The sequence below is a fragment of the Culex quinquefasciatus genome, chromosome 2 (assembly GCF_015732765.1).
Source record: "Culex quinquefasciatus strain JHB chromosome 2, VPISU_Cqui_1.0_pri_paternal, whole genome shotgun sequence".
In the NCBI taxonomy this organism is placed as follows: domain Eukaryota; kingdom Metazoa; phylum Arthropoda; class Insecta; order Diptera; family Culicidae; genus Culex; species Culex quinquefasciatus.
The window spans coordinates 7,555,663-7,582,962 of record NC_051862.1 but is presented as its reverse complement, the minus strand read 5'-3'; the positions used below and the strand labels follow the sequence as shown (position 1 = coordinate 7,582,962).

Below are 27,300 nucleotides of genomic sequence, written 5' to 3'. Positions count from 1 at the left end.
AAGAGCAGTTCTCTAGGATTTCGGTCATTCGATTTTTTTGTATTTTTTAATCCGACTGAAACTTTTTTGGTGCCTTCAGTATGCCCAAAGAAGCCATTTTGCATAATTAGTTTGTCCATATAATTTTCCATACAAATTTGGCAGCTGTCCATACAAAAATGATATGTGAAAATTCAAAAATCTGTATCTTTTGAAGGAATTTTTTGATCGATTTGGTGTCTTCGGCAAAGCCTTAGGTATGGATACGGCCTACACTGGAAAAAAATAATACACGTTAATGAAAATTTGGTGATTTTTTTATTTAACTTTTTATCACTAAAACTTGATTTGCAAAAAAACACTATTTTTATTTTTTTATTTTTTGATATGTTTTAGAGAACATAAAATGCCAATTTTTCAGAAATTTCCAGGTTGTGCAAAAAATCATTGCCCGAGTTATGAATTTTTTAATCAATACTGATTTTAAAAAAAAAATCGAAATTTTGGTCGCAAAAATATTTCAACTTCATTTTTCGATGTAAAATCAAATTTGCAATCAAAAAGTACTCTAGTGAAATTTTGATAAAGTGCACCGTTTTTAAGTTAAATCCATATTTAGGTGACTTTTTTGAAAATAGTCGCAGTTTTTTTATTTTTTTAAATTAGTGCACATGTTTGACACTTTTGGAAAAAAATATTTTTGAAAATCTGAGAAAATTCTCTATATTTTCCTTATTTGGACTTGATACGACCTTTAGTTGCTGAGATATTGCAATGCAAAGGTTTAGAAACAGAAAAATTGATGTTTTCTAAGTCTCACCCAAACAACCCATCATTTTTTAATGTCGATATCTCAGCAACTAATGGTAATGGAAATGTTAGTCTTGATTCGAAAATTTTGAAAATATTGTTTTCGAAAAGATCGGAAAATTTCACAAATGTTTCATATATTAACATTGAAAATCAGACCATTCGTTGCTGAGATATCGACATTAAAAAATGATGGGTTGTTTGGGTGAGACTTAGAAAACATCAATTTTCCTGTTTCTAAACCTTTGCATTGCAATATCTCAGCAACTAAAGGTCGTATCAAGTCCGAACAAGGAAAATGTAGAGAATTTTCTCAGATTTTCAAAAATATTTTTTTCCAAAAGTGTGCAAACATGTGCACTAATTTAAAAAAGTTAAAAACTGCGACTATTTTCAAAAAAGTCACCTAAATATGGATTTAACTTAAAAACGGTGCACTTTATCAAAATTTCACTAGAGTACTTTTTGATTGCAAATTTGATTTTACATCGAAAAATGAAGTTGAAATATTTTTGCGACCAAAATCTCGATTTTTTTTTAAAATCAGTATTGATTCAAAAAATCATAACTCGCTCAATGAATTTTTGAACAACCTGGAAATTTCTGAAAAGTTGGCATTTTATGTCCTCTAAAACATATCAAAAAATAAAAAAAATTAAAATTAGTAACAGAGGAGTGCTATCGACTGGTGGATCAATTCTCAAATTTAGTTCTCGGCTTATCAGTCCCAGTAGCAAGTAAAACGAAATTTTGTTTTTTATGCCCGACGTTTCGATATATATAATATCATTTTCAAGGGTTCTACAAACAAGACATAATACATGATTAAATTAAAAACATACATGAATTACATAAAGCGAACAAACAAAAAAAAAAATCTTACAAAAAATGGTTCGTCTTTTGTCAGGTGGCTTTAGTAATACAGCAAAAACAGTCACATCCTGAGGGACAACTAGCATCAAAATTTCGTTTTACTTGCTACTGGGACTGATAAGCCGAGAACTAAATTTGAGAATTAAAATTAGTGTTTCTTTGCAAATCAAGTTTTAGTGATAAAAAGTTAAATAAAAAATCACCAATTTTTTTTTACCGTGTATCATTTTTTTTAGTGTAGTCCGTATCCATACCTACAACTTTGCCGAAGACACCAAATTGATCAAAAAATTCCTTCCAAAGATACAGATTTTTGAATTTTCATACATCATTTTTGTATGACAGCTGCCAAATTTGTATGGAAAATTATATGGACAAACTAATGATGCAAAATGGCTTCTTTGGGCATTCCGAAGGCACCAAAAAAGTTTCAGCCGGATTAAAAAATACAAAAATTAAAACTGAAGAAAAAATCCCGATTTCGTAGAGAATTGCTCAAAGAGAACCAATGAATGACAGAAAATGACTTCCTTACAAAAAAATAAATATAATCCATGTTCGGAATTCGGGGAGAATTGCCCTCGTTTTTTGTTATTGAGAAATTAAAATGGTGGCAATAGAAAACAATAGAAAATTTCGGAAAATCGCAAAAACATCGTCGTTTTGACCGATTGTAGCTTTCTTGGACGCAAATGAAAGATTTTTACAGTGCCAACCAGTAAAATTATGTTGATACTTTTTGATTCCATAAGCTTTCGAAAGATTAATTTGAAAAAAAACTACAAATTGGGGCCATTCAATAAAACCGTAATGAGATTTTTTCGTAATTTTTTTGAAAAACATACTAATTTTAAGCGTGACGTTCTCTTTTCATGACTTCCAAGCGAATAGCTTGATTTTTGAGAAAAAAAAAATTACGTCGATTTTAATTTATTTTAAGTTGTGGAAAAAATCGTCTTTTTTGTTCATAAAGGAATGTATGGACGATCACCTCCGTGTACGCACGAGTGCAAGCAGCAGTCAAGTGCTCAGTGCTCCATCGTTTTTTCGAAATTTTTCGCCGTAATTTACCGTGATTAGCCGCGAGTTTGCTCCAACAGCATGCCAAGGGCCGGCCGTGGCCGTGGCAGTTCGAGTGCGGCCTCGAAAAACCCGCGAAGTTCGTCTACCGGCCGTGTGCAAAAAGGTAAACAAACTAACGCCGCGTCGTCCGCCATCGCGCCGGGGAGTGTGTGCGCCAAAGGATTCGACCCGAAATTATTACACGCTAATTACCGCGTCCAGGATCGCAGCCCTATTAGGCTCCGTTCAGCTACTTCCGGCAATCCGTCGACCGATGGCGCCTCAACATCCGCCAACATTCCCACCAGTAACAAGTTCGCGAGGCTGAGTGACGAAGAAAGCAGCTACAACAACACCGACGGTAGCACTACCGACGACGACGACGACGATGGTCGTACACGGAAGAAAGTGATTTCGCCAAAAAAAGTAATTACTCCAAAGGAACGACGACCACCACCAATTTTCGTTTTGGACACGTTGGCGGACGATGTTGACGAGCAGCTGGAAGGCCTCGTGTACTGCCTCAAAATAGGTAAATCGTCAGTGCAAGTGTTCACATTTGACCAAAAGAACTTCGACCTGGTTGTGGAGAAATTGAAGCGTAAGAACTTCAAGTTCTACACATTCGACCCTGTGCAGAAGACCGCTGTTAAGATCGTCTTGCAGGGGTACCAAGACCGCCCGACCTCCGTCCTCAAGGAGCACCTCTCGGGTGTCGGAATAACGCCGCGAGACATAAAAGTCCTCTCGCGGAAGACAACCGTCACAGGTACACACACACTGTACCTGTTGTACTTCGACCGCGGCACCGTCAAAATACAAGACCTGCGGCGGACTAAGGCGTTGGACGGTTTTTGGGTAAACTGGCGGTTTTACTCAAAAAACCCGACGGACGCAGCGCAATGCCACCGTTGCCAGAAATTTGGCCACGGCTCGCGGAACTGCAACCTCCAGCCCCGTGTGCGCACTGCCACGAAAGGCGGACTTGGGGGAAAACGCGGAACAAACCAAGCCGCGCGTAAAGTGCGCGAACTGCGGCGGTAACCATACCGGTAATTACCGCGGATGCGTCGCGCGCAAGTCCTACCTCGAGGAGCAGGAAAAGAGGAAGAAGAAAGCAGCAGCGTCCCACCCTCCTCAGCGAATTACAAGTGCAGCCGTTCCTGCAGTTGGCCAGCGAACGGTTCCAGCGGACAATTCAGCGTTCCCTCCTGGCTGGGGGCGATCGTTTGCCAGCGTGGTCGCTGCCGGTAGCGGCGATGCGGCCCAGCAAGAAGTCACCGGGGAAGATCTCTTTACCCTGCCGGAGTTCTTTGCTCTCGCGGGAGAGATGATGACGCGGTTTCGGAGCTGCCGTAACAAGGCGGAGCAATTTCTAGCCCTCGGGGAATTAATGATTAAGCACATCTATAAAGGATAAAACACTGTGATCTAGTTTTAAGCTTTCTCTATTTCTATTCCCTTTCCCTTGCAATTTTAGTAAGTTTTTTATTATTTTTTCTTACTCTTGGTGACACCTGTATTTACTAGTAATAATTGTTCCAAAATGGATTTGATGTAACACACAGCTGAAAGGAACTCCAAAACTCTGTTTTGTACCTCAAAAGAACTTATTGTATCTATTTATTCACCAATAAAACCGAATTTGAAATTTGGAATGTATGGACAGTCCCTAAACCCCACTCTACCGTTGTGAATGGTTTATATTGTTTATATTGATGGTTTCCAGATCGAAAAGTCTTTCTTGTCATTCGAAAATGTCCTATGAAATTTATTAAAAAAATGTTTTGACCGTGTCTCGAGCAAAGTGCCTATGTCTGAAATTTTTTTTTAACGAAAATTACAAATAACATATTCAAAAATGGAAGAAGTTCATCAACAGGCTTCTGGGATAAAACTTTTTCTCATGGAAAAACAAATTTCGCTGTCTTATTTTTGATTGTTGAGCTTAATTAAGTGTGATCCCTGAGCTATTCTAAAGTGATTAAGAATTTTTAATTCCAAGATGGAGTCTAAAATGGCAGTGATGAAATATTGAGAAAATGCATTCAGGAACTGAACTGAACATTTAGGCAATCATCACTCCAATTTTACTAAAATTGGGTCGCAGAACAAACAAATCCTTCGGATAATCGAGTTTGGGCTGTTCTGGACAAAAATTGTTTGAACAAGAAAAGTATTGTTTTTGTGTCTCTTGTTCACCTACTGCACAAAAAAAACATATTTGAAAAATATATTCTAACAGGGTTCAAATTAAGACATAACCTTATTACTGCCAAGTTTGACAATTTTTTATTAGCAAATGATCAAACGATACGCTCATCTTTTCATAAGGATCTTTGCTCCAAAATTATCCACCCAACACAAGCTTGCCAATTTTCAATCCATTCCTGATGGAATTGCTCGCAAAGATCAGCTTTTTTCCCTCACCACCCTCCCTTCTTTCTCGAATTCAAGCTCCAATCCCCACGGCATCTCGTCGGATACATTTTCATTTCCACGCTTTTAGGAAAATTATGCTTTTCATGGCGCAAGACGGAAGAAATATCCTTCCTTTCTCCGCTCATTCACGGTGTGTGTGTGGAAAAGCCTTTTCCTCGACTTTCATCCACCCCTTCTTCTTTTCCCAGAGAGCCTTTAGCTCATCTCATCTCAAACTTTCGAATGAGGCACACTCAAATTCGTTATTACGGCCACCTTTGGCACACCTTGTTCGCGGGTTATCCATTTGCCTAATTTAGAATCGAACAGCTTTTGGCTGGCTGGTACCAGCTGGTGGTGGGGGGGTGCCACCAAACTTCATTCATTGAGACGAGCGAAGCCGACTTCAACCGGAGATGGATGTATTCGGAGACTGGATTCAGTTCTGCACAGTTGAAAAATAAATTTTAAGCAAATCTTTGAAAAAATCAAACTCATAGCACTTATTTTGACTGTGCTTAATCATTACCCAACTCCAAGAGGGTTGGGAAGGGTGAAAATATTCATCTTCATGCTGAGCAAATTTCTGGTTCAATAAAAATGATGATTGGCAGCCAAGCTCGGAGGAAAAGTTCCGGAACCGACACGACTGTGGGGAGAGGCGGCGAGTGGGGGGGGGGGAGAAAAGATGGGTTAAAAACGAATTTGAAACAAATTTAAAATTATGAATTGATCTCCTGAGCGGGTGGCAACCGTCAGAAACCACCAGAGATGTTTCTGAGAAGGGAAACGAGAAAAAAGGAAGGGGTCGTCGCAAAGTGTTACGATGATGGAAATGAGACGAGGTAATTTCCGGTTTCATTTTTATATCTGGCGGAATGTGCTTTGACTTCCGGGGGAACGTCGTCGTCGTCGTCTTGGAGAAGTCGTCGAGAAAATCTCAACATTTTTTTTTGCGCTGGAAGGATGCAGGGATTCGTAGTTACTACTACGGAAATGGCACGAAATATCCTCTTTTTGCTGCTACTGCTGTCAAGTTTTACACTGGTGAATGGTGACACTACGCAGGGCACTTTTGTAATGGATGTTTCCCCCAGCATGAAGTTTTTATTTGCAGGCCAAGAGTAAAATGATGGAGAATTAAATGTTGGACCGTAATGTGATGTCTAGCACTGGAAGCTTTTTCGTTATTGCCCTCGATTGTGGGAGGTGACACGTCTATGATATTTTTAGAAGTTGATGGTTTCATGAACTTTACATTTTAGCTCCAATGGACAATTTATAACCGTTCAATAAGTTATAAAATGAAATACTGACTTAAATATTCTACTATTTCGATATCCACAAATGGTCTCCAATGAAACTTAGCGAAAACGGATCATGAACAAATATATTTTTTAGCCTTTTTTAATTCGCTTTACTAAAGATTAACTTTGAGTTCAGGAACCCCAAATTTGTCAAATTTGCTTGATTTATTGTCTGTTACATTACCAAATAAATATTCCCAATATTATACCACTTCCATCTTGGATTACATACTCCCATATTGGAGCATTTTTTGGGTCATGTTTGAGCACAATAACCCAAAATAGGGCATAACATTTATTTTTTGTGATTCGATTTCTCGACATAAAATTTGCACAAAAACTTCGAAAAATCGAGTCTGGCCTGTAGAAAATATGATAATATTTTTTTAAAGAAGAATATAACGGAATACGTCTTGATAGCCAACACATTTCTATTTTTTCTGTTGAAAAACATTTTTTGCAACAGAATTGCAAACAAATTTGAACAAAACTCGTTACAAAATAGTAGTTTATGAAACAAGTTGCAAAAAGAGGACTTTTTCAGCACGAGTCGTTCACCGAGTTGGATAAATACGAAGAGTGCTGAAAAAATCAAGTTTTGCAACGAGTTCCATACAACATTTTTTGCAATTCCGAAAAACACCCATTGAGTGAAACTTTTAGTCAAATTTTCATGTATTTTGTTAATAAATCGTTTAAATCAAATTTTTTTTGAAAAGTGTTACTTTTCAAAACACCCATTTCAGTGCTGATAAGTAGAACTTTTCAGCATTAATTTTGAAAAGTGTTGCTATTCGATTCTGTTATTTTTGGTACAGAAAAGTAGGCTGTTTAGTCGTTCAAGAATTACAGGAAAAGTAAGTAGTTTCACAACTTTTCAGGATTATTATCGAATAGTTTTGCTTTTTGACACTGTTTTGGAATTTGACAAAATTAACGATTCGTTGGAAAAATCTACATTTTACCGAATTTTCAACTGCTGAACAGTTCGGTATACTGAAAATTACCGAATTCGGTACAAACATACCGAAATTGAGTAATGATGTTCATTATTGTTCATCGTGCAACCGAAATTCGGTAAAATTTTGTCCTGTTTGACAAATGGTTTACCGATCTAAATTTTAACAATTTTTCAACTACCGAATTCGGTTAAAAAATCTAAATGTGTAATTTTATTGGAATTTTCCTGAATTTTTAATGGTTAATATTAACTCGATGCTATATTTTTTCCATTAAAAATTTCAAGCCAGATGAAAAAAAGGTTGCATTACTAAACGCTCTATAAATTATAACAGTTATTCTACTGTCCAAAATTCATGACATATTTTAATATTAAAACGATTTTAAACCTTATATTTATTTACCGAATTCGGTAGTTGAAAAATCGGTAAAGTTCATCAGTAAACCATCTGTCAAATTTTTTACCGATTTTTGGTAAGTTTTTACCGAATTTGTTAATTTTCAGTTTAACGAACTGTTTAGTAGTTAAAAATTCGGTAAACTTTACCGAATTCGGTAAAAAAAATCTAAGTGTGTAGGAAGATATTTATTCCAATATTTTTATTTTTTCTCAACATTTAAAGAAGCCTTTCAAGCCCTGTCTGATAAACAAAATGCAAAAAAGCGTTATAAAATTTATTCTTAAAAAATTAACAGTCGATTATAAAAGCTAAAAGCATCGATGGAGAAGAAAAACTCACTTTTTTTAAAAAATGAACACGTAGTTAAAAAAACCTGAGAAAATTCTCTAAATCGTGTATGGATTTTCAAAATTGATTATACAAATAATCTTATAAATAAAGAACCACGCGCGCGTGTCACGAGAAGGCGGACTTAAATGAAAATTTAAATTTTCATCAATCAGCAATTTTGTTCTTTAAATTTCAAAGAAAAAAAATTATAAATGATTTGCATTAAATTTTTTTTCAACAACATTATAGAGAAATCGACCAAAATAAAAACAAATTATTTGAGTATCTTTGGGTGAATACAGATCGATGTTGCTACAACTTGGTCTAAATGCTTTTAGTGCCGTAAACCGGGGTGACATTGAGCATAAATCAATAAGTAGAATTTAAAAAGTCGTTAGCTATCGTTATGAAAAACATTGATAAACAGGACTATTACTCTCAATTTGAAATGTTATGCATTATAGAATTCTTTGGACAATTTAACACTAAGAATTGTTAATATTAGTTTCGAAGTTACAAGTTTTAAAAAGTTACTGAAATAGAATTCACAAATATCGTCAGATTTTAAGACATTTCCTTTGTTTAATAGGTTATTTCTAATTAATTTAGGTTGAACTTGGAACTTTTTTCTATCTTCATTTTAATAAATTAGCATAAAAAAATCATTGTAATTTTTTTGGTAAATGCAAAAAACCAATTTGTTTAAACATAGAAAATGCTGATTGTATGATATTTGTGATTTATCAAGCGAAATTAATTAAAATTTTATTCTAATTCTAAATACTGCAGTAATTCCATCTGAAACCCCTGCTTAAACCAACAAAATTCAAATCTGTTTTTCAGTCCCAACTTTCTGCGGATTTGTGTACACATTCTTTCAGCCTAAGGGGCAATCCAAAATTTCCAACGTCAGAACAGAACACCGTCTCTCTTTGAAGTTTCTGGCTGTGGCTGTGCGCCAACGCCAAAAATCCGTGTTTGAAAATCGATAATTTGTATTTCAATGAGCTTTTCCGGCTAAGAGGATTAAGGGTACGAGAGCAAGAGGTGATTCGCCGTCACACCATTGCGGCGCTGTCGTTGGCAGACTTGGGGGGGGGGGGGGGGTGTTGAAGTTAAAAGAAAGTCTTAATTTTGGTTTGAGGGGAAATTTTAGGAAATTGTCATTTAGGATTAATTTCAGGAAGGTATCGTTAAATTGAATGATGTTCAAAAAGTCGTTATTTAAGAAGCATCAACACCTAAATTGATCGCAATTTGATCCAAAAAACTTTTTTGGCAAGAACAAATTGCGTCACAAAATTGAAAATCACCGTTACAAAACTTGAATGCCAAGATCATTAGAGCCGATTAGATCCATCTCTTCTTCCTTCATTTTTTTTCTTTCATTTTGGTCGACCAACAAAAACTTCCAACATTAAAGCTTGATTTTCGTGGACGGCGACGACGTTCGCAAAAAAAAGAAGAAGAAGTTCGCATGAGAGGACAAAACAACCGAATATAATAAACATCAATTTGACTCAACATTAGCTTCCATTCAGAGGGAGAGAAAAGTCAATTTTTCCCGCGCTTCGGATTTTTTCTCTTCTTGCGATAGTGGTGGAAAGGAAGGAAGTCACACACAGGTGATTGTGCGTGAGATGGAGCACGGTGAATTGGGGCGACTTTGTGCCAAATCGAAGTTGTCTTTAAAAATTTAATTTTATAAATTTAAATTAAAAGTGATTCAAGAAAAAAATAAAAAAAATTCGAGAAAATCACAAATTTAAGGAACGGTAATAAATGCGATTCCTAAATTTCCTCTTTTCAAAGTCTGCTGAAGTCAGTTCGACAACGTGGACACAAACAGTTCCGTCCCCCCTCAGCAGGTCGCACACTAAAAGCTTGTGGAACGGGGACAAACCTCACCAGCACCACCCCAGCAATCAAGCACAAGGTGGGAAGAAAATTGAGAGCTTTCATAGCAAAAGTGATTTTCCTTCTAGCAGCTAGAGCAGAGAACCCACGTCGCCATCATTTGCTGATCCCCGAAGAGGGACTTCTTCTCCTGCAGGCTGGCACGTGTATATTTGTACAGACTTCAACCTTTGGCACCATCATCTTGGGTCCACGTTGCTTGAGAGGAGGAGAGGAGGGGAGCTTTCGCGCGGGTACATTCACACACATTGGCTAAATTAAAGGTCAATTGAGGGTGCTTAAGAGGTACCCCCGAACCCGCACGAGGACTCATCCCTTGAAGCAGAGTCGTCCCAGGTAATGTAGCTCGGGTTTCGTGAAAGTGTCGTATTTTGCTAGTGGCACCTGGAGAGCTTTCAAACGAGCTTTGGCCCCCCGTCGAACCTTCTTCAGCTTCTTCTGCAACGGTTGGTTTAATTCGTTTGACTACCCGACGACATTATCGTTATGGACTGGAAGGTAGTTCCGAACTTCCCAACCCAACCTCCAGCGCACTCCCCAGATGGTAATGGGATGAAAATAGACGGAAATGGATTTAAGGTGAGGGGTGGGAAAGTTGCTGGATCGATTGGAAGTAAGAAGTTGGAAGAGTAGGTAAAGTTTTACGGGCAGCTATTACTTGATAAGTTACGAAAATGGGGGAGTATTTCACACTCAATTAACATATTCAGGGAAAATTAACTTAAAAAAGCCTGAAAGCGGATTTATGGAAAGGTTGGAAAGAGATTGGAATAAATGCAAAAAAAAAAACAAATGGGCTTTTAAAAAAATATGTCATTTGGAGTCCAATGAAAATGTTCAATCGAACTGTACAATCAAATTTCCTACAAGAAACATTAGTTTTGTGTCCAAACTATTTGTTTGAATTTAAATTTACAGTATGTAAAAAAAGTATTTACACCCCTTGGGCACTATGCACATATTGTGATGAAACATGTAAAAAATTTAAAGTTTGACAGGAACCTAGTACTACGTTTTGTTCAGAAATTCATGCCAGACATTTTGCTACAAAAAGCTCATGAAAAGATGATTTCTATAAAAAGTTATATAACAAATACTATTACGAAAATAAAAAAGGTGCAAAAAAAGTTTGTGCACCTTTCGAAAAATTAACATAAATATTGTTATTTGTTGACAAATCACCATAAATCCAGTCTCTCAACTCTAAATAGGCATCCTTGACTGATTAAAAAAATAATTTGCATTGAATATAAAGTTTACTAACTACTTAGTATAAAAGTTTATATAACTCTGGAAATTCTATATAAAACTTATCTAAACTCAATTTTGCAAACTTTTAATTCAACTAAATGTCAATATGTTACCATAGAATTGCTAAATAAACATTTTGGAGTGGATATAACACTGTTTTGGGGGTATTTGTATCGATAGAATAGATTTTTCGTTGGAATTTCGTACCAACCCGGAATTACGTCGTCGGAAAATCCGCCGGCATCCGAACCGGTCCTCGATTTACAAGTCAACCTATGTGGAATCGGAAAGGGCATAACATTTCCGTTCTTTTGATACCCAAACATCTAGGTTTTCTTTAAAACCTACGTTTTTAAATACCTGGGCAAAAAGTAAGTTTGATCCACGAGAACAAAAATTACGAAATTCCATACATTTTTGGGAGGTTGCTCAAACGAAACCATAACAACGTTTTTGCTTAGGTATTTAAAAACGTGGGTTTTATAGAAAACCTGGATGTATGGGTATCAAAAGATCGGAAATTTAGTGCCCTTTCTGATGCCACATAGGTTGACTTGTGAATTGTGGACCGGTTCAGATGCCGGCGGATTTTCCGACGACGTAATTCCGGGTTGGTACGAAATTCCAACGAAAAATCTATTCTATCGATACAAATACCCCCAAAACGGTGTTATACCCACTCCAAAATGTTTATTTAGCAATTCTATGGTAATATGTTGACATTTAGTTGAATTAAAAGTTTGCAAAATTAAGTTTAGATAAGTTTTATATAGAATTTCCAGAGTTATATAAACTTTTATACTAAGTAGTTAGTATACTTTATATTCAATGCAAATTATTTTTTTAATCAGTCAAGGATGCCTATTTGGAGTTGGGAGACTGGATTTATGGTGATTTGTCAACAAATAACAATATTTATGTAAATTTTTCGAAAGGTGTACAAACTTTTTGCACCTTTTATTTTTGTAATAGTATTTGTTATATAACTTTTATAGAAATCATCTTTTCACGAGCTTTTTGTAGCAAAATGTCTGGCATGAGTTTCTGAACAAAACGTAGTACTAGGTTTCTGTCAACATTAAATTGTTTAGATGTTTCATCACAATATGTGCATAGTGCCCAAGGGGTGTAAATACTTTTTTTACATACTGTATAGTAAAAAAATCCAACGGCTTGAAATTTTCGATTTTTGAGCGATTTTTATACTTTAACATAATAGTGATTTGTTATCTTGAATAATCGGCTCTGGGCAACATCGAGGAAGGGGCAAAAAACTGAATTTCACATTTCAATCCCAACTTTCAAAAAAAAGCAAAAGGATCACAAAATTCTTCATACAATGTTACAGATATTTGCAGTAAATTTGCAAAAATAAAAAACATTGAATAATGAAAATACTTTTTTTCTAAATTGATATGTCTTTCAGATTTGTGGTCCCAAAACTCAAAATTTGCCAATTTTAATCAAAATATCTTGATTAAAATACAAGAATAAATTATATGCAATGTGTTTTAAAAAGAGCCAACAATTCTTTATTTATTTTTTTTTGAAATCGTCTTAAGGGACCTGTGATATTCAATATGTGTATAAGGTCATATAAAATAAAACTGTAAAGGTTGTTTCAAATAAAAAAATAAATTTTTAGCATAATTTTTTTTGTCCCCTAAATTTTAAGTTTTTTTTCAGGAGGACAATATTTGTAAAATTAAATTCAAATCAAATCATCAAATCTGGACAAAATTTGATCATAATAAGTCAAGGAAAAGTTTGATAGAACCATGCTCAAAGTAAGAAGCACAACACAACTGTATTTAAACTTATTTAAATTAAATACAACACCACAAAGAATCGAGATTCATTTAAAAGTCGTTAAAATCATATTTAATTCAGCAAATTTTAATCTGAAATAACTAAAATAATTTAAACTGACTATAAAAACAAATTAATGACAAGCATGGTTTTAAAATTTTGCAGGAAGATCACAAGTGGCCTAAAAAATGAAACATATGTTTGAAATTGATTATAATTACTTTTGTGAACCGCCGGGTCCGGTGGTTTAGTGGTTAGCGTGGTAGCCTCTAAATCCCAGTATGGCCTGGGTTCAATCCCAGACGGACCCGGTGGCATTTTTCGATACGAGATTTGCCTGATCACGCCTTCTATCGGATGGGGAAGTAAAACGTCGGGCCATTTGCGTAAAAGAGGTTTTGGGTGACTCACCACACATAACTTTCGGACGCCTAGAAATGAGCAGAAACTTGCAACAGAGCCCACAAAAGACCCGGGGGGTCGTTAAAGTGGATTGCTTTGCTTTTTTATTTTTGTGAACCAAAAATAACAGAATAGAATAGTAACACTTTTCAAAATAAAAGCTGAAAAGTCCAATTTTAAGTACTGAAATTAATGCTGAAAAGTTGAACATACTTTTCAACTTTTTTTTGATTTAAGCGGTTTATTGAAAAAATACATGAACATTTGACTTATAATTCAACTCAAAGGGTATTTTTCGAAAAAAAATTGCATGGAACCCGTTGCAAAACTTAATTGTTTCAGCACTCGTCGTATTTATCCAACTCGGTACGACTCGTGCTGAAAAAATCTTCTTTTTGCAACTTGTTGCATAAACTACTATTTTTGAATTGCTTGACATAACATTTCATGCAAATATTAAGTTTAGAGAAAATAAGATATAACTTTTGAACCAATATTTTCAACTTTTATTCTATTATTAGAAAAGAACAAAAAAGACAAAAATATATGATGATAAAATGATGTTTGATTTAAAATTTCATGATTTTCTTGGATTCTAATCTTTGATTGAAAATCAGTAAATGATAAAATTTGGTACAAGAAAAATCCAAAATCTAATCGATTGCAATTTGTTTAGTTGTCTATTCAACTTCCATTTTTATGAAGGAATATTATGAAATTCTTCCAACCTAGTTGTTAAAATTCAGGAAAAAATATTCAAATCTTGTTTAACTTTCAAGTTTTTCTTTGTAATTTAGCAATATCTACATTAATTTCTATTATGTTGTTTCTAATACTATAGAAACAATTTTTTTTTGAAAATACCATATTCTTAAAATGTTTGTTTCAACATTCATTCAAAATATAAAAAATCATTGAAAAGAATAGCAATGAATTTAATGCAAAAAGGAAAATTTAATCCAAAGATATTTGTAAATCTAAATAAAAAATTAACTTCCAAAAATCTTAAAATTTGGTAAAGTATAAATTTAAAGAGTTTTAAGTATTGAATAAGAAGAAAATTTGTTTTTTTTTGCAGGAAATTTTATAAAAAGAAGTTAATTAGAAGATGTTAATGCGAAAATTTTAAAATTGATAAACATTGAATTATACATGAGAATCAAATGAAAAAGTTGCGCAAACGAAAGTTTATCAAAATTCAACTATCTAAATATTAAAATTACAAGTTTCAGTAATTTTTAACATGGATCACATGCTGGCTGAAGACCACTGCTCTTGAAAATTCAGAAATGATTTAGGATCATTATCTTTTTAATCCTGGAATATTTCCACACAAAAAATTACTTCATAAAGTTCCAAATTCCAATATCGAGCAGAGCATAAGTTAAGCTTAGTTTATCCTAGGTATTAAAACTTCACCTTACTCCCATCAACTCAAACTAGTGCATTACTCCATACAGTCAGAATTAAAAACTTTCCACTTTTTATTAGCACATCAAAAGGAAAGGTGGGTGGGATCGTAAACATTCCCGATTATGCGATGTGGATGCGCTTCAAAAAGCTTGCTTCTGGGGAAGGAATTTCAACTACGCCCCTTCCACCCTCGTTTTCCCATAATGCATCCCACCTTGCCCAAAGGAGCAAAACGACGACGAAGGATTTTAAAGTTATGCATTTGTAAAAATACTTTTCCCCTTTTCATCTCTCCCCCCCAGGGAGGAGAGGAGACTCTCTAAACTAGGATGAATACACAGTGCGCCCCCTCCCACAACCTCCTGCTCCATTTGTGAGGCAAATGTGAAGTAAAAAAATGTAATCTCCTTGGAAGTGCACAGTTCTGCTGCTGCTGCTGCTAAAACATTATAAATATTTATTGCCATTTGCGTTTCCACCTGGTGGAATTGAGTTCTCACTGGTTTGGTTTGGTTTAGTTTAGTTTGGTCTGGTTGATGGTCCCTTTTGGCTTACTTTCTCTCCCTCACTCTATATCGGAGCAGTCAGTTAAATCTGCCTTTCACCTTTAGTTTTCCCTGAATGGTGTGTGTGTGTGTGGAGTGGAAGCTCTCGGGCGCGAGATCAGTTTCTTTTCCCGTGGCCTCAGCACAGAACCCAGAACTGACAGTAGCCATTTTTATGCTTCATATTTTTGCAACTTTATCGTCCAGCTTCTGGAATGGGGAACAGTAACAGTTTTTGAATATATATTTTTTTAGCTTTCGTAAATTCATAACTTGAAATATTAATGAACATCATTAATTAAACGAAATTGAACCAACCGAATTAAAAATTGTAATGAACCGATTTGTCTAAATAAATACAGGTTAAGGTATTTCAAAAAAGATTTTTTCAAAATTTTAAGATCATGCCTTCCTTTTCATAATGTGTTAAAACAGTTTAACTATTTTTTTCAACAGTTAGCATTTGAATATTTGAAGTTATTTGGGTAACACTCAGAAAACCAATTTTTCCCTAAATGTGTTTTCTTAGAGGCTGTATCTCAGCAAAGTTTATCATGTCTTCAATATGTAACCATAACAATTTTCTTGATCAAAAAAAAAAAAAAAACATGGATGGTGGAAAATTATAACTAAAACTAAAACTTATAACACATCAGTACAGATGTTTTGCAATCTTTATAGTTTTCAAAAAATGTAAGGATTGGCCAAAAAACGACGAGTTTTCAAATAACTTGCCATGGTTTTATTATTTCAATGAAAAAAGGTTTGTAAAATGCATTGTACATCAGTAACTTTTTTTTTACAATCATTAGATTTCTAAAATCTAAGATTTGACGAGAATCAAATCAGAATTTTGTTTGTGGGCCTATACATCGAAATTCCACAAAACTATAAATTATTTTTTTGCAATTCCGTCGTGAAACTACTTACCTTTCCTGTCATTCTTGAACGACTAAATAGCCTACTTTTCTGTACCAAAAATAACAGAATCGAATGGCAACACTTTTCAAAATAAATGCTGAAAAGTTCTACTTTTCAGCACTGAAATGGGTGCTGAAAAGTTGAACTTTTCAGCACTTGTTTCGAAAAGTAACACTTTTCAACATTTTTTTTGATTTAAACGATTTATTGACAAAATACATGAAAATTCGACTTAAAATTTCATTCAATGGGTGTTTTTTGAAATTGCAAAAAATGTTGTATGGAACTCGTTGCAAAACTTGATTTTTTCAGCACTCGTCGTATTTATCCAACTCGGTGAACCTCGTTGGATAAATGTACGACTCGTGCTGAAAAAATCCTCTTTTTGCAACTTGTTGCATAAACTACTATTTTATCACTATCCATCATGCTCAAGAAGATGATTATCACCATAGGGAAATCTTTTTGGATTTTTTTTTGTGTTGATTGCAAGTCTAACTTCATTGGAATTTCAAAGCTTTTTGAAAAAAAATTGATTTGTCCCCTGATTTTTCCAGCCAATATTGATGGAGAGGCCTTATTTGCTTGGAATGAAATTAAAAATAAATAAATTTGAAAACAGACTATAAGTGATAAACATATTATAAAACATGCCTTGTTTCAGAGAATGCAAAAACTGACAGAAATATTACTGAAACTCTATTGAATATTAACCCTCTACAACCCAACCCCGCCTTTAGAGGGCTTCGATTTAAAAAATCGTCAAAAATCAATTTTTCAACCAATTTTTGATCATTAAAAAGCATTGAAAAGAAGAACTCTTAAAATTTTAGAAAATTTATGGGTTGGGAGACTTATTAGAGAAAAATACAGAAATATTACAGATTTTTTAAAAATTCAGAAAATAATTAAACATAATTCAGTTTAAACATTAAACAAAACATTTTAAATAAAAACAAAATGAGATTTTTAAATATAATTTTTAAATGTTTGAATTTAGACTTTTTTTGTTTTGCACTTTTAACATTTTGTTTATTAGAACTTTGATCAATACAACTTTATGACCTTATGACCAAATGACCTATTGTCCACTTTCAACTTTTTGTCAGATTAGGTACTTTTTAATTTTTTTAATAAAATGTATTTAAATTTGTCAAGTAAATAAAACAATTCAAATTTCAAAAATTCATATGAATTGAATTTTTTTACAAGAATATTATTTTTTGTTGCTACCAAAACCAATTATCAAGCATAAATCAAAAATTTCCAATAAGAAACTTGTTATTTTGTTGTTTTACTGAGAGCCCCTATAAATTTGAAGTTATATTTGAATTCTTTTCCAATAACATTTAAAACTTATAACTTAGGGAAAAAAACGATCTCAGTGTAAAATTGTCTAAACAGTCCGATTATGTATTCTTTTTTTTTCAATTCAAGGATATTTTAATTTAGAAAATTTCTGTTGAAAAATAGCTAAATCGGACATACAATTTTTCATAAAAGTTCTTTTGACACCAAATTTCCAAATCATCACCAAATTATGCCACAAATTATTGTTCCTAATCTGTACTTAAGTAGCTTTGAAAATCTTCTTAATCGCCTCCATAAAAAATGTTCAAATTTGAGGATGTGTATGAAGTATCATAGCACTTTTGATTTTGATTCTGCTAGGATCATTGAAGGAATAAGTTTAAAAAAAACTAATAATGGTTTGAAAATGATGTTTAATCATCACTTACATTTGAAAAATGATCGAAAATCACCTGAAAGTCGGTCCACATTATTTCCTAATATTTTTAAAACTAATCTTCTGTAACTTTTTCGTTAAGAGATTTTATACAAACTTCAACGGATAATCATCTCGATTTTTGATACTTTAACCTTCTCAGGACTGCAGCACGTCAGCTTTTCATCCTCCCCCCGGAGGGGATACTTAGTCAGTGCTGCTAGTTTTTGAACCCTTCCATCCAGAACTATGATGGTAGCAGAAACGACGAACGAAAGTCGTCACGCTGGGTGAGGTTTTTGCTGTAACTGCTGCACTTAGGGCAACCAAGAATCGCTCCCCTAATGCTGGTGGCAAGGGGGGGTGTAAAAGATTTAAGGGATAAAAAGTGTGTGGTTTTTTTTTTTGCTAGCTTCTGACTTGGTAACTGTTACTGCAGATCGTTGCCAATAGTGTGGCAGGGGAAGATTGGTTTGCCATCTCCGTCAGCATTTGGAAAAGTTACTTTTTATTCGCTTCATAACTTCAAGAGATAGTTTTTTTTTTCTAGCCTTAAGGTTTGGCAGCAACGAACTGAAGTGACTGTCCCTTAATTATTTCTCTGATCGTTTTCCCAGAAATGGTAGAAAAAATAGTTCAAATGATTTCTAAACAGACTCAGCCCTCAAGTACGGGGACGAGTGAGTGAGGGGGGTTGGAAGAAGCTTTAAGCATCTCAATTACAGTCGGAAGGATGGCCATAAATATTTCAAAAACGCTGAAAGGAAAGTGCACTCGGATGCAATCAGAAAGTGTTTCTCTCTCACTCTTGGGCTCTCGTTGCAGGACGATGAAGAGCGGCAGTTTTTTTTTATTTCGCTGTGCCATTCAGAAATTTCAGTGCAGTTCAGTGCTTTCAACGAGCAGTGCAGAGCTTTCGCACAAAGAAGAAGCCCAGCATTCCATCCTTCCATCAATGTCATTCAAAAATGTGTTTCGAATTAAAAATAATCAGACTCGAGAGCAAAGTGGACTCACCCAGAGAGAGAGAGTCATAGAGTGATTGCACTCGAGAATGTGAATGAGGGTTGAAACTAGTGTCTAGCTAGGGTACGTACTTGTGACTGTTTACGCAGTGCACACAGTTTAATGAGTTTCTTGCTAAATAGCTGCAAATGAGGAACGAAAAAGCTTTGGACCAATTAATGAGTGTTTTTCATGATGATGATAGGAGGTTCAATTGTTCAACGAACTGGTTCTTATGATTCAATTAAAAGCAACTTCTGTGCACACAAACTGTTCGGACCGAAAGTAAACTATTTTCGCAGCAGCTCGTATTTCTTCTGAGCAGCTTAAAACTGTAAGGTATATTTAGATTTCAGTAAGTGTCTGGTACAATAATGCTTAATTGATCATAATTACATGAGTAGTTCAATTCCAATCCAGGCAGTAACGCAATTCGGCCTCCTTCTTTAGCAATTGATTTAAATTTTATTCTAGGCTTATGACACTTTGATCTATTGTTAAATTTGGAATGTCAATCAGTATTCAATGTCAAATATTACTTTGAGCTAATCTATAGGGTTGTCTCAGCGGTGTTTTTACACTCCCACCAGTAAATCTAGCGCATGCGGTGGCTTGATTTACTCTAGTCATCTTCACCGTTGCTCAATTCTACATATTATTATTGATGAAGCCGACTGAATTCAGAAAGTTCACGCATATCGTCTTGGCAAAAAATCTTAACTTTTCAACCAAATTTGAGCAAAATTTACTGCAGTTATGTAAGTGATAGTGGAGTTGCAAGTTTGTAGGGAAAGAAATAAAATAAAATCACTCAACAAAACAAAACTGAAGACTTTTAATAAAAGTTGACCAAATTTGATAGGCTGGAATCAAAGTCGGTTGAATTCCACAAATCTTAAAACATGAATGTTATTTCACTTCCTTATTGGGTAATTCTCCGCCAACTCACACGAAATCGGAAAAAGTTGCCCCGACCCCTCTTCGATTTTCGTAAAACTATTTTTTAACTTTTTTTGATGAAAAAAACGTTTTTTCGGAATTTTGAGTACGCCATCAAATCGGGCGTCTAATTTTACACAAAAGTCCTTTTGACACCAAATTTCTATCTCTTCACGGTTGCGAGCTACAAATCACTGAAAAACGTGTCTTAGTAAAAAACCAGAAAAATGAAAGGGGTCGTACCGGCCCTACCGTCACGAGATATCGAAAAATGGACCTCGGATTCGTGATCAGGGATTAAAATTACCTCTTTGAGCAAAGTTCTACGAAAATCAAAGAGGGGTCGGGGAAACTTTTTCCGATTTCGTGTGAGTTGGTGGAGAATTACCCCCTTTTAAAATGTATATTTTAATAAAAAGATTTGGAACACGTTTAGAACGAGTCTTAAAAAATATCTGACATTTCTATCAAAAATTATGGGTTTGAAAGTAGAATTTAAAGAACATTTGTAGGTCAGACCTTTTTGTTTTGAAACTTTTATTAATGTGAGGAAGGCATCAAAGTTTTATTTTTAAATGTATTTGCGAAAATACGTATTTTGTTATTTTTAGTATGTTTATTGAAAAATAAATTGGATTTTTTAACGTTAAAAACATGAAAATTTCGTACCACCCCTCCTCACGGCAGGGACCAAAATTACCACTCAGGACAAAATTTCAAAGAGGGGTAGGGGCAACTGCTGAAAGAGTTGGTGGAGAATGACTTATCAATTTTACTAGGCCAGTAACGAAAACAAACTCAAAATCAAAATAATAACTTTAAACGAACCCAAACATGCTAAACAGTAACGTAGTAAAATGCATTTAATATCGTTTTCAATTGATCAGAATTCTATTTTCATTCAAATTTTTAAGACCTTCGAAAAAAAATTTGCCCCCTTATTTGACCAATTTTGAAGGGGGGCAACGGCTTTCCTTTTTTTTTTCAAATATTTAATTCCGCAATCTAAATCTCTTCTCTTTAAGGCTACTGGCAAGTGTCCAAATTTCTGTCCAAAAAGATCCCATCTCTGCAGCCTGTTCCCATATCTTCGAAGCGCTAGCATCCCAAGCCAAAACCAATAGCAGTAGGCTCTGAATCACCAGCGCCAGCCAGAGGAGTTCAAAATTTAGATCTCGATTAAGACCCTGCAGTGCACTGCGCCGCCGCTGTGCTGTCCGTAAAACGGCCTACTAAGGCCAAATATCCCCGCATAGAGATGTTGATGGTTCTTGAACGGCATGCTACGACTTGGCAAAATTAAAACGCTAAACGATAGTGCATTTGTCGGGAAGAATTCCACATGCTGGAAACTATTAGTGGCGCACAAAATGTGTGGCCGCCGGCGGCATTGCAAACTTAATAGAAGCATTAAAAGCTTCGACAAGGTGCACGTGCTAGGCGTCTAACATTTTTCCAGCGATACACTGCTTTTTTCCTTCAAAAACGAGCACCGATTGATAGAGTGCCAAGAAATGGATAAAAAAAACCGCTCTTCCTCGAACATTTCGCTGCACAACGCGCGCCATCAGGTGAAAACTTTGGCCAGACATGTTTCCCTCGGCCGGAAGTCGGCGAAACACAAAAACTCAGAAAGAAAAAAACTAAACGCTGAAACAAAAACTAAACTTCCCGCGGACAAAGTCGTTCGGGTGGGGAAAACCTGTCTAAAGAATGATTGCACGCCTGATTGCAATCCGGGAAAAAGTTCAGTCGATGTTTTTTTTTTTCGTTTTCGATGTTTGCCTACCGTTTGACGCGCACTGTTAGAAATAAAATCAAAGTAGCCGTCGTAGCATAGAGGGTAGCGTGCCGCGCGCAACAAGCTCGTGTGACGCGGTTCAAGTCCCGACGCGAGCAACTTTTTTTCACAGTGTTTGAACTCACATCGGAAGGTGGGGCCCGGTGTTGATAGACAAATTGGGTCTGGTCTGGCGTGAGTTGGGTTTCAGATTGCTGATGCCACACCTTCGTCATCAGAAATTGAAGGTGGGCAGGGGGAAGAGTGTTGTTTCTTCGACAGCGGCACAGGAAGAAGTTGCAGCTAATTGGAGTTTTGAGGAATCGGCTTTGGCGGTGGCGGCCGGAAGGAAGGAAGGTCGGGAGTTGGGTGTTCCGCGAGGAATGTTGATTATGTTGTATCTAGTTGCATGGTTTGAGTGGGGATTCGGGGAAAATAGCATGTTTTCGGCGAGGGAGCTCACACGATAAGGAAGGAAGCCGGGCCGTCGGGCGTGAGTCAGGTGTGTCGGTTGATGATTTCCACTTGATTAAATTATTGAAATGGCTGTGAAACACGCGCTAGGAATTTTTCGGCGGGGAAGATTTATTTGGAGTTTGCAAGCATGCAACTCGGTGAAAACAGAGCTTTCAGTTGTTCAAATTTGGTTCAAATTGAGCATGAGCATGAGCATGAGAGACCACCCATGGTTGTCCTTCTCCGTTGCTGAACAGGACCGTAATATCCCATCAGCACAACTGGTCACACGCTTCAACGATCAAATGATGTTAGTTGTTCAAATTTGGTTCAAATTGTGTTAAAAGGATTCATATTTATAATTTTTTGATTTTCAACAATTCACCAAAACTAACGGTTGAATAACAAATATACTTCTGATTACTATTGAACTGTTTTATTTTTTTCTTTTTCTTATTAACATTACTATTATTAGCATTACTACAGTTATAACTGAGCCGAATATAAGGTTGAATCATTTTCTCAGCTTTGGAAATTAAGACAATCTACTTATGATGTCGATGGAACAATTTATTTATTTATTTTTTTTTCAACAATTACAAAATCAAGAAATTCCCGAAAATAGCAAAATCAACCAAATTTCCCCAAACCTCCTTTCCACCGCTGTCCAAATTAAACCTGACCCTGTCAAAGAAACGAGCAGCTGATCCTTCTTTGCCCGGTGGCCACGTGGCTGATTGGACCCCAAATTCGACAGGACGGCATCGCTTCCCCCGCGTCCTTCCAAGCAACAGAATAAGGCAGAAGGACCAATTCGCGAAAAAAAAATCGAGGGAAAAAAGAAAATTCGGTCAAACATCGGAGAAGGCTTGATTAAATTTTCGCTGCCTTTCGACGGTGGCCTACTGTGTGGAGCTTGGGAGGGAGGAGGACATTTTTTGACAAGCCACCGATATCATCTGGGGGTGACCGATGATGACAATGCAATGTTTGACGACGTGATTAAGACCGGAGCCTTGATTGATTGGAACCGGAGGGACAGATTATTCACCAAGAGTTTATCATGAAGTTTTTAAGATATTAACATTCAAGAAAGATTAAAAAAAATCAAAAAAATCTGAATTAAAAAAAACAATGTATCGCTTTAGGTGAATTCATCACAGAAAATTCCCCCACCTTCAAAAAAATGATTAATATCGTTCGCTGGAAGGTTCTTGAATGGTGCGGACTTTTGGTCAAGGTAAATCTTTTCAGCAATCAGCCGGCCGGGTGGTTTCGGTGGTCGGAGGCTTAATTCAATACACGAGAGATTGATCAACAGTGTCTTGGTAAAAAAGTAACGAAATTTCGTTCAATCAACCTACCCAATGTCCTACTTTTCTGACCGCTCAGCGGGGTTATTTGCTGGAAGGTTGATTAACTGTTCGAAAATTCGTTCTAGGAAGTCTACAGAATTTTGTTAAAGAACTTTTTTATAATATAGCTGTGTATTTTTTTTCGAAAACTTTAAGATAAAAAATCGGCATGTCTTATATTTGGCTCCCTAGAGATGTAAATCGAAATATTTCGTAGGGAATCAAGCCATTTTTATAAAAGAATTCTGTATCGTTATTTTTGTAAGGTTACAAAAATTATAGAAACATGTGCAAATTCGTCAAAAGTCTCATCAATATAAATTGAAAAACTCCAAATAATGTATTTTCCCAATATTTGAACGCCAACAAATGTTTCCAAACCCGCATTTTCCAGTTCTCTTAGTTCTTTTAAACTACACTTTTTTAGTTTGTACCCCGTTGGTTGGTCAAAGTCAAACTAAAAAGTGACGAACTGTCACTTTTAACGCGGCGCTCACGCACACTATCAAAGCAAACGTTTGGAAGTGTGCCATCGGGGTTTGAGTGTATCCCAAAAACCAAGCTCAAAACCAAAACAAAAAAAAATTCTGTGCACAAATGATCATAAAAGAACGTCAAAATATGTCCCAGAAACAAATTTGATAGTTAAAAATGTTGTACATTGAGTTTTCATTTTTAAAAACTGAGCATTTTTTTACGAGATGAGCCTTTTTTTTTATTTTTGTATTTTTAAACTGGTTCAAACTTTTTGGGTGCCAGTTTGTTCATATAATTTACGTACAAGTTTGACAGCTGCCCGTACAAAAAATTGTCTAGGCGACATAAAATGCCATCTTTTAAAAATTCCAGAATTTGCAAAAAATCTTCGACCGAATATTTTTATTTTTATTTTGAAAAAAAAATTGTGATTAAAAAAAAATCGTACAAAAGGTCAAACTATTATTTTGACTGTAAAAAAATATCTTGTAAAATCGAATTTTAAACAAAAAGTAAATTAATGAAATTTTAGTATAGTGCACTGTATTCAAGTTGTTTCAAATTTAAGCTAACTTTTTTGACAAATTTGTGCCAATGGAAAGTGCCTATTTTGGAAAAAATATTTTCGTAGAGCTGAGAAAATTTCCTACATTTTGCTTTTTTAAATTTTGTAGCTGCGTCTTTTGGTTGTTAGAATAAAGCCACGCAAATTAAAAAAAAACAGAAGAAATTTTGTGATATTTGCTGCTCTTTTTAATATAAACTATTTCGATTTTTTTAAATCAAGAATAACATTATGAGAGGGCTAAAATATTTATTTTTGACTTAATTAAAAAAATGGGTAAATTTCAAAATTTAGAAACAACTAATCAAAAGATCAGAAAATTTAACAAAATTCTCTTTTTTTTACATTGAAATCGGACCACTATATTCCGAGTGATGGCTAGTTGGGCAACACGGAGAAAATTTCATTTTTCTTGTTTTTTGATGTTTGTATGGCTTTATCTCATATTTTTTTCAATGGGGCACTATTTTAGACAAATTGAAAAACTGCGACATTTTTTCAAAAAAATAACCTAAAAATTACAATACCTTTAAAACGGTGCAATTTATGAAATTTTTAATGAAATAATTTTTGATTGAAAATTCAATGATACACTAAAAAATTAAGTCAAAAAAATAGTTTGGCCTTTTTAAGATTTTTCAGAAAAATCCTTTTTGAAAAAAATCAAAACTTTATCAATAACTTAAAAAAAAATGAAAATACTATATTTTTAAAAATCAATTTTCAAAGGAAAAAATCAGATTTTTTTTTTGGTTTGGTTCTTATCTATACCTAACACATTGCCAAAGACACCACATCGATAAAAAAAATCTTTTAACCCTATACAACCCAACCCCGCCTTTAGACGGACTTCGATTTAAAAAATCGCTAAGAATCAATTTTTCAACCTTTTTTTGATCTTTAAAAAGCATTTGAAAGAAGAACTTTTAAAATTTTAGAAAATTTATGGGTTAGAATTTTTACATGTTTTAGTAAAAACATGAAAAAAGAAGTATGCAGTAATTTTGCTAGTTTCCCAGACTATGCCTCTCCACAATTGTTTACAACATTTATGATAATGGTGCCATTTTATAGCAGAAAATGTGAAAAACGAGCAACAAATTGAAAAAGTGACTGTAAAAACATGAAAAACTAGATAGGCAAAATGTAATGATGGAGGTGGTAGAATTGGCCAAAAAACTACCAAAAACAAACATAAACTTAACAAGATAAATGCAAATTAAAATACTGAAAATGAAACCAGAAAAACATAAAACAAGAGGAGTAAAGTTTTTCGTAGAACAAAACACGGAAAAAATAAAAATCTTCGAAAAAAAATTGGGCAGTAGAGGGTTAAGCGATACATATTTTTGAAATTTTGAATATTGAAATACATTTTTTATGACCAGCTGCCAAATTTGTATGATAGCTTCTTTGAGCATACGGAAGTCACACACAAAACAATCGGTATTAATTAATTTATTTTTTAACTGAAGTGACGTTCTGAAAATACTTTTACTCAAATTTGCACCATTCAACCTTGAATGATTTAATAAATCTTAAATAAGTAGAGCAAACTCATGACTGTAAAATGGTAATTTTCTAACAAAATTTAAGATACTGTGTCATGGGGAAACATTGAATATTTCATTGAGATATTAATAAATTATGGCAGGGTTGATTAAAATTAGTTTTTGATACGAAATCAAATAAGCAAGGTTCTCATCATCCAGTAAAGTTGTTGCAGTCATGAAACAATTTGATCTGAAACTTTTTGATTTTCAATAGCAACCCAAACGGGACAGAATAACAAAATCCTTGTCCAGCAGTCATTGAGAAAATGGAGTGTAATTTTTTCTACTTCATAGAAAAATTTCTGATCAAATACCAATTATATTTTTTTTTAGCTTAATTTGGGAAGTTAGTTGTGGATAAACAAACATAATTTCTGATTAGTTGCTAAAACATTATCATTTTGTCACCAGAAATACGTAATTTGTCTGTAAATGACTTTCCTTGAAAGAAGTTCAAATTGGATAACTAAATCATAAGATATTTCTAAAGTTGTACAAAAATATTGTGAATCAAAATTATTTTTTACAGTCAATAATTTAAGACCTTAATCTAATTTTTGATTTTTAAATAAAAATGACAAATAGTCTTGTGACAATTTATTTTTATGAATATTTTTTTTATTATTCCATCAAATTTAATATCTTCAGCAGAAATATTTCATCCCTATTCAATTAAACAACATTATCAGCAAAAAATACGGCTACGATTTTTCAAAGCCCAAAACAAACCCAAATCGGTGGGAAAAACTCACCCGCGTCGTGGTACTTGAGATTCCGCGCCAGATGCGTCAGCTGCAGGGGAATGTAGCGGGTGTCGGCGCGGGGTGGACTGCGGGGGGCGGCCGCCGGCGGACTCGACGCGCCCGGCCCGAGCGGACACAGGAACGCCCGCTGCAGCTCCCAGCCCACCTCGGAGATGATGCTGGCCTTCCGGAAGTAGGGCGTCACTTCGCGCAGGAATTTCACTGGAATGAAAGAGAGGGAGGAGAAGAAGGTTAATTAATTGGTTGGGAGGGAAAAAAAGTTTCTATTTTTGCGAGAGA

At 34.9% G+C, this 27,300-nt stretch overlaps 1 protein-coding gene across 1 annotated transcript in view; it reads right to left on the bottom strand.

The window, feature by feature from the left end:
* Positions 1-27,300, bottom strand: part of LOC6037447 (beta-1-syntrophin) — a 307,964-nt gene that overhangs the window by 46,836 nt on the left and 233,828 nt on the right. The window contains exon 5 of the mRNA XM_038252886.1: positions 27,010-27,222. Coding sequence (XP_038108814.1) covers positions 27,010-27,222 — 213 coding nt within the window. The remainder of the gene's footprint in view (positions 1-27,009; positions 27,223-27,300) is intronic.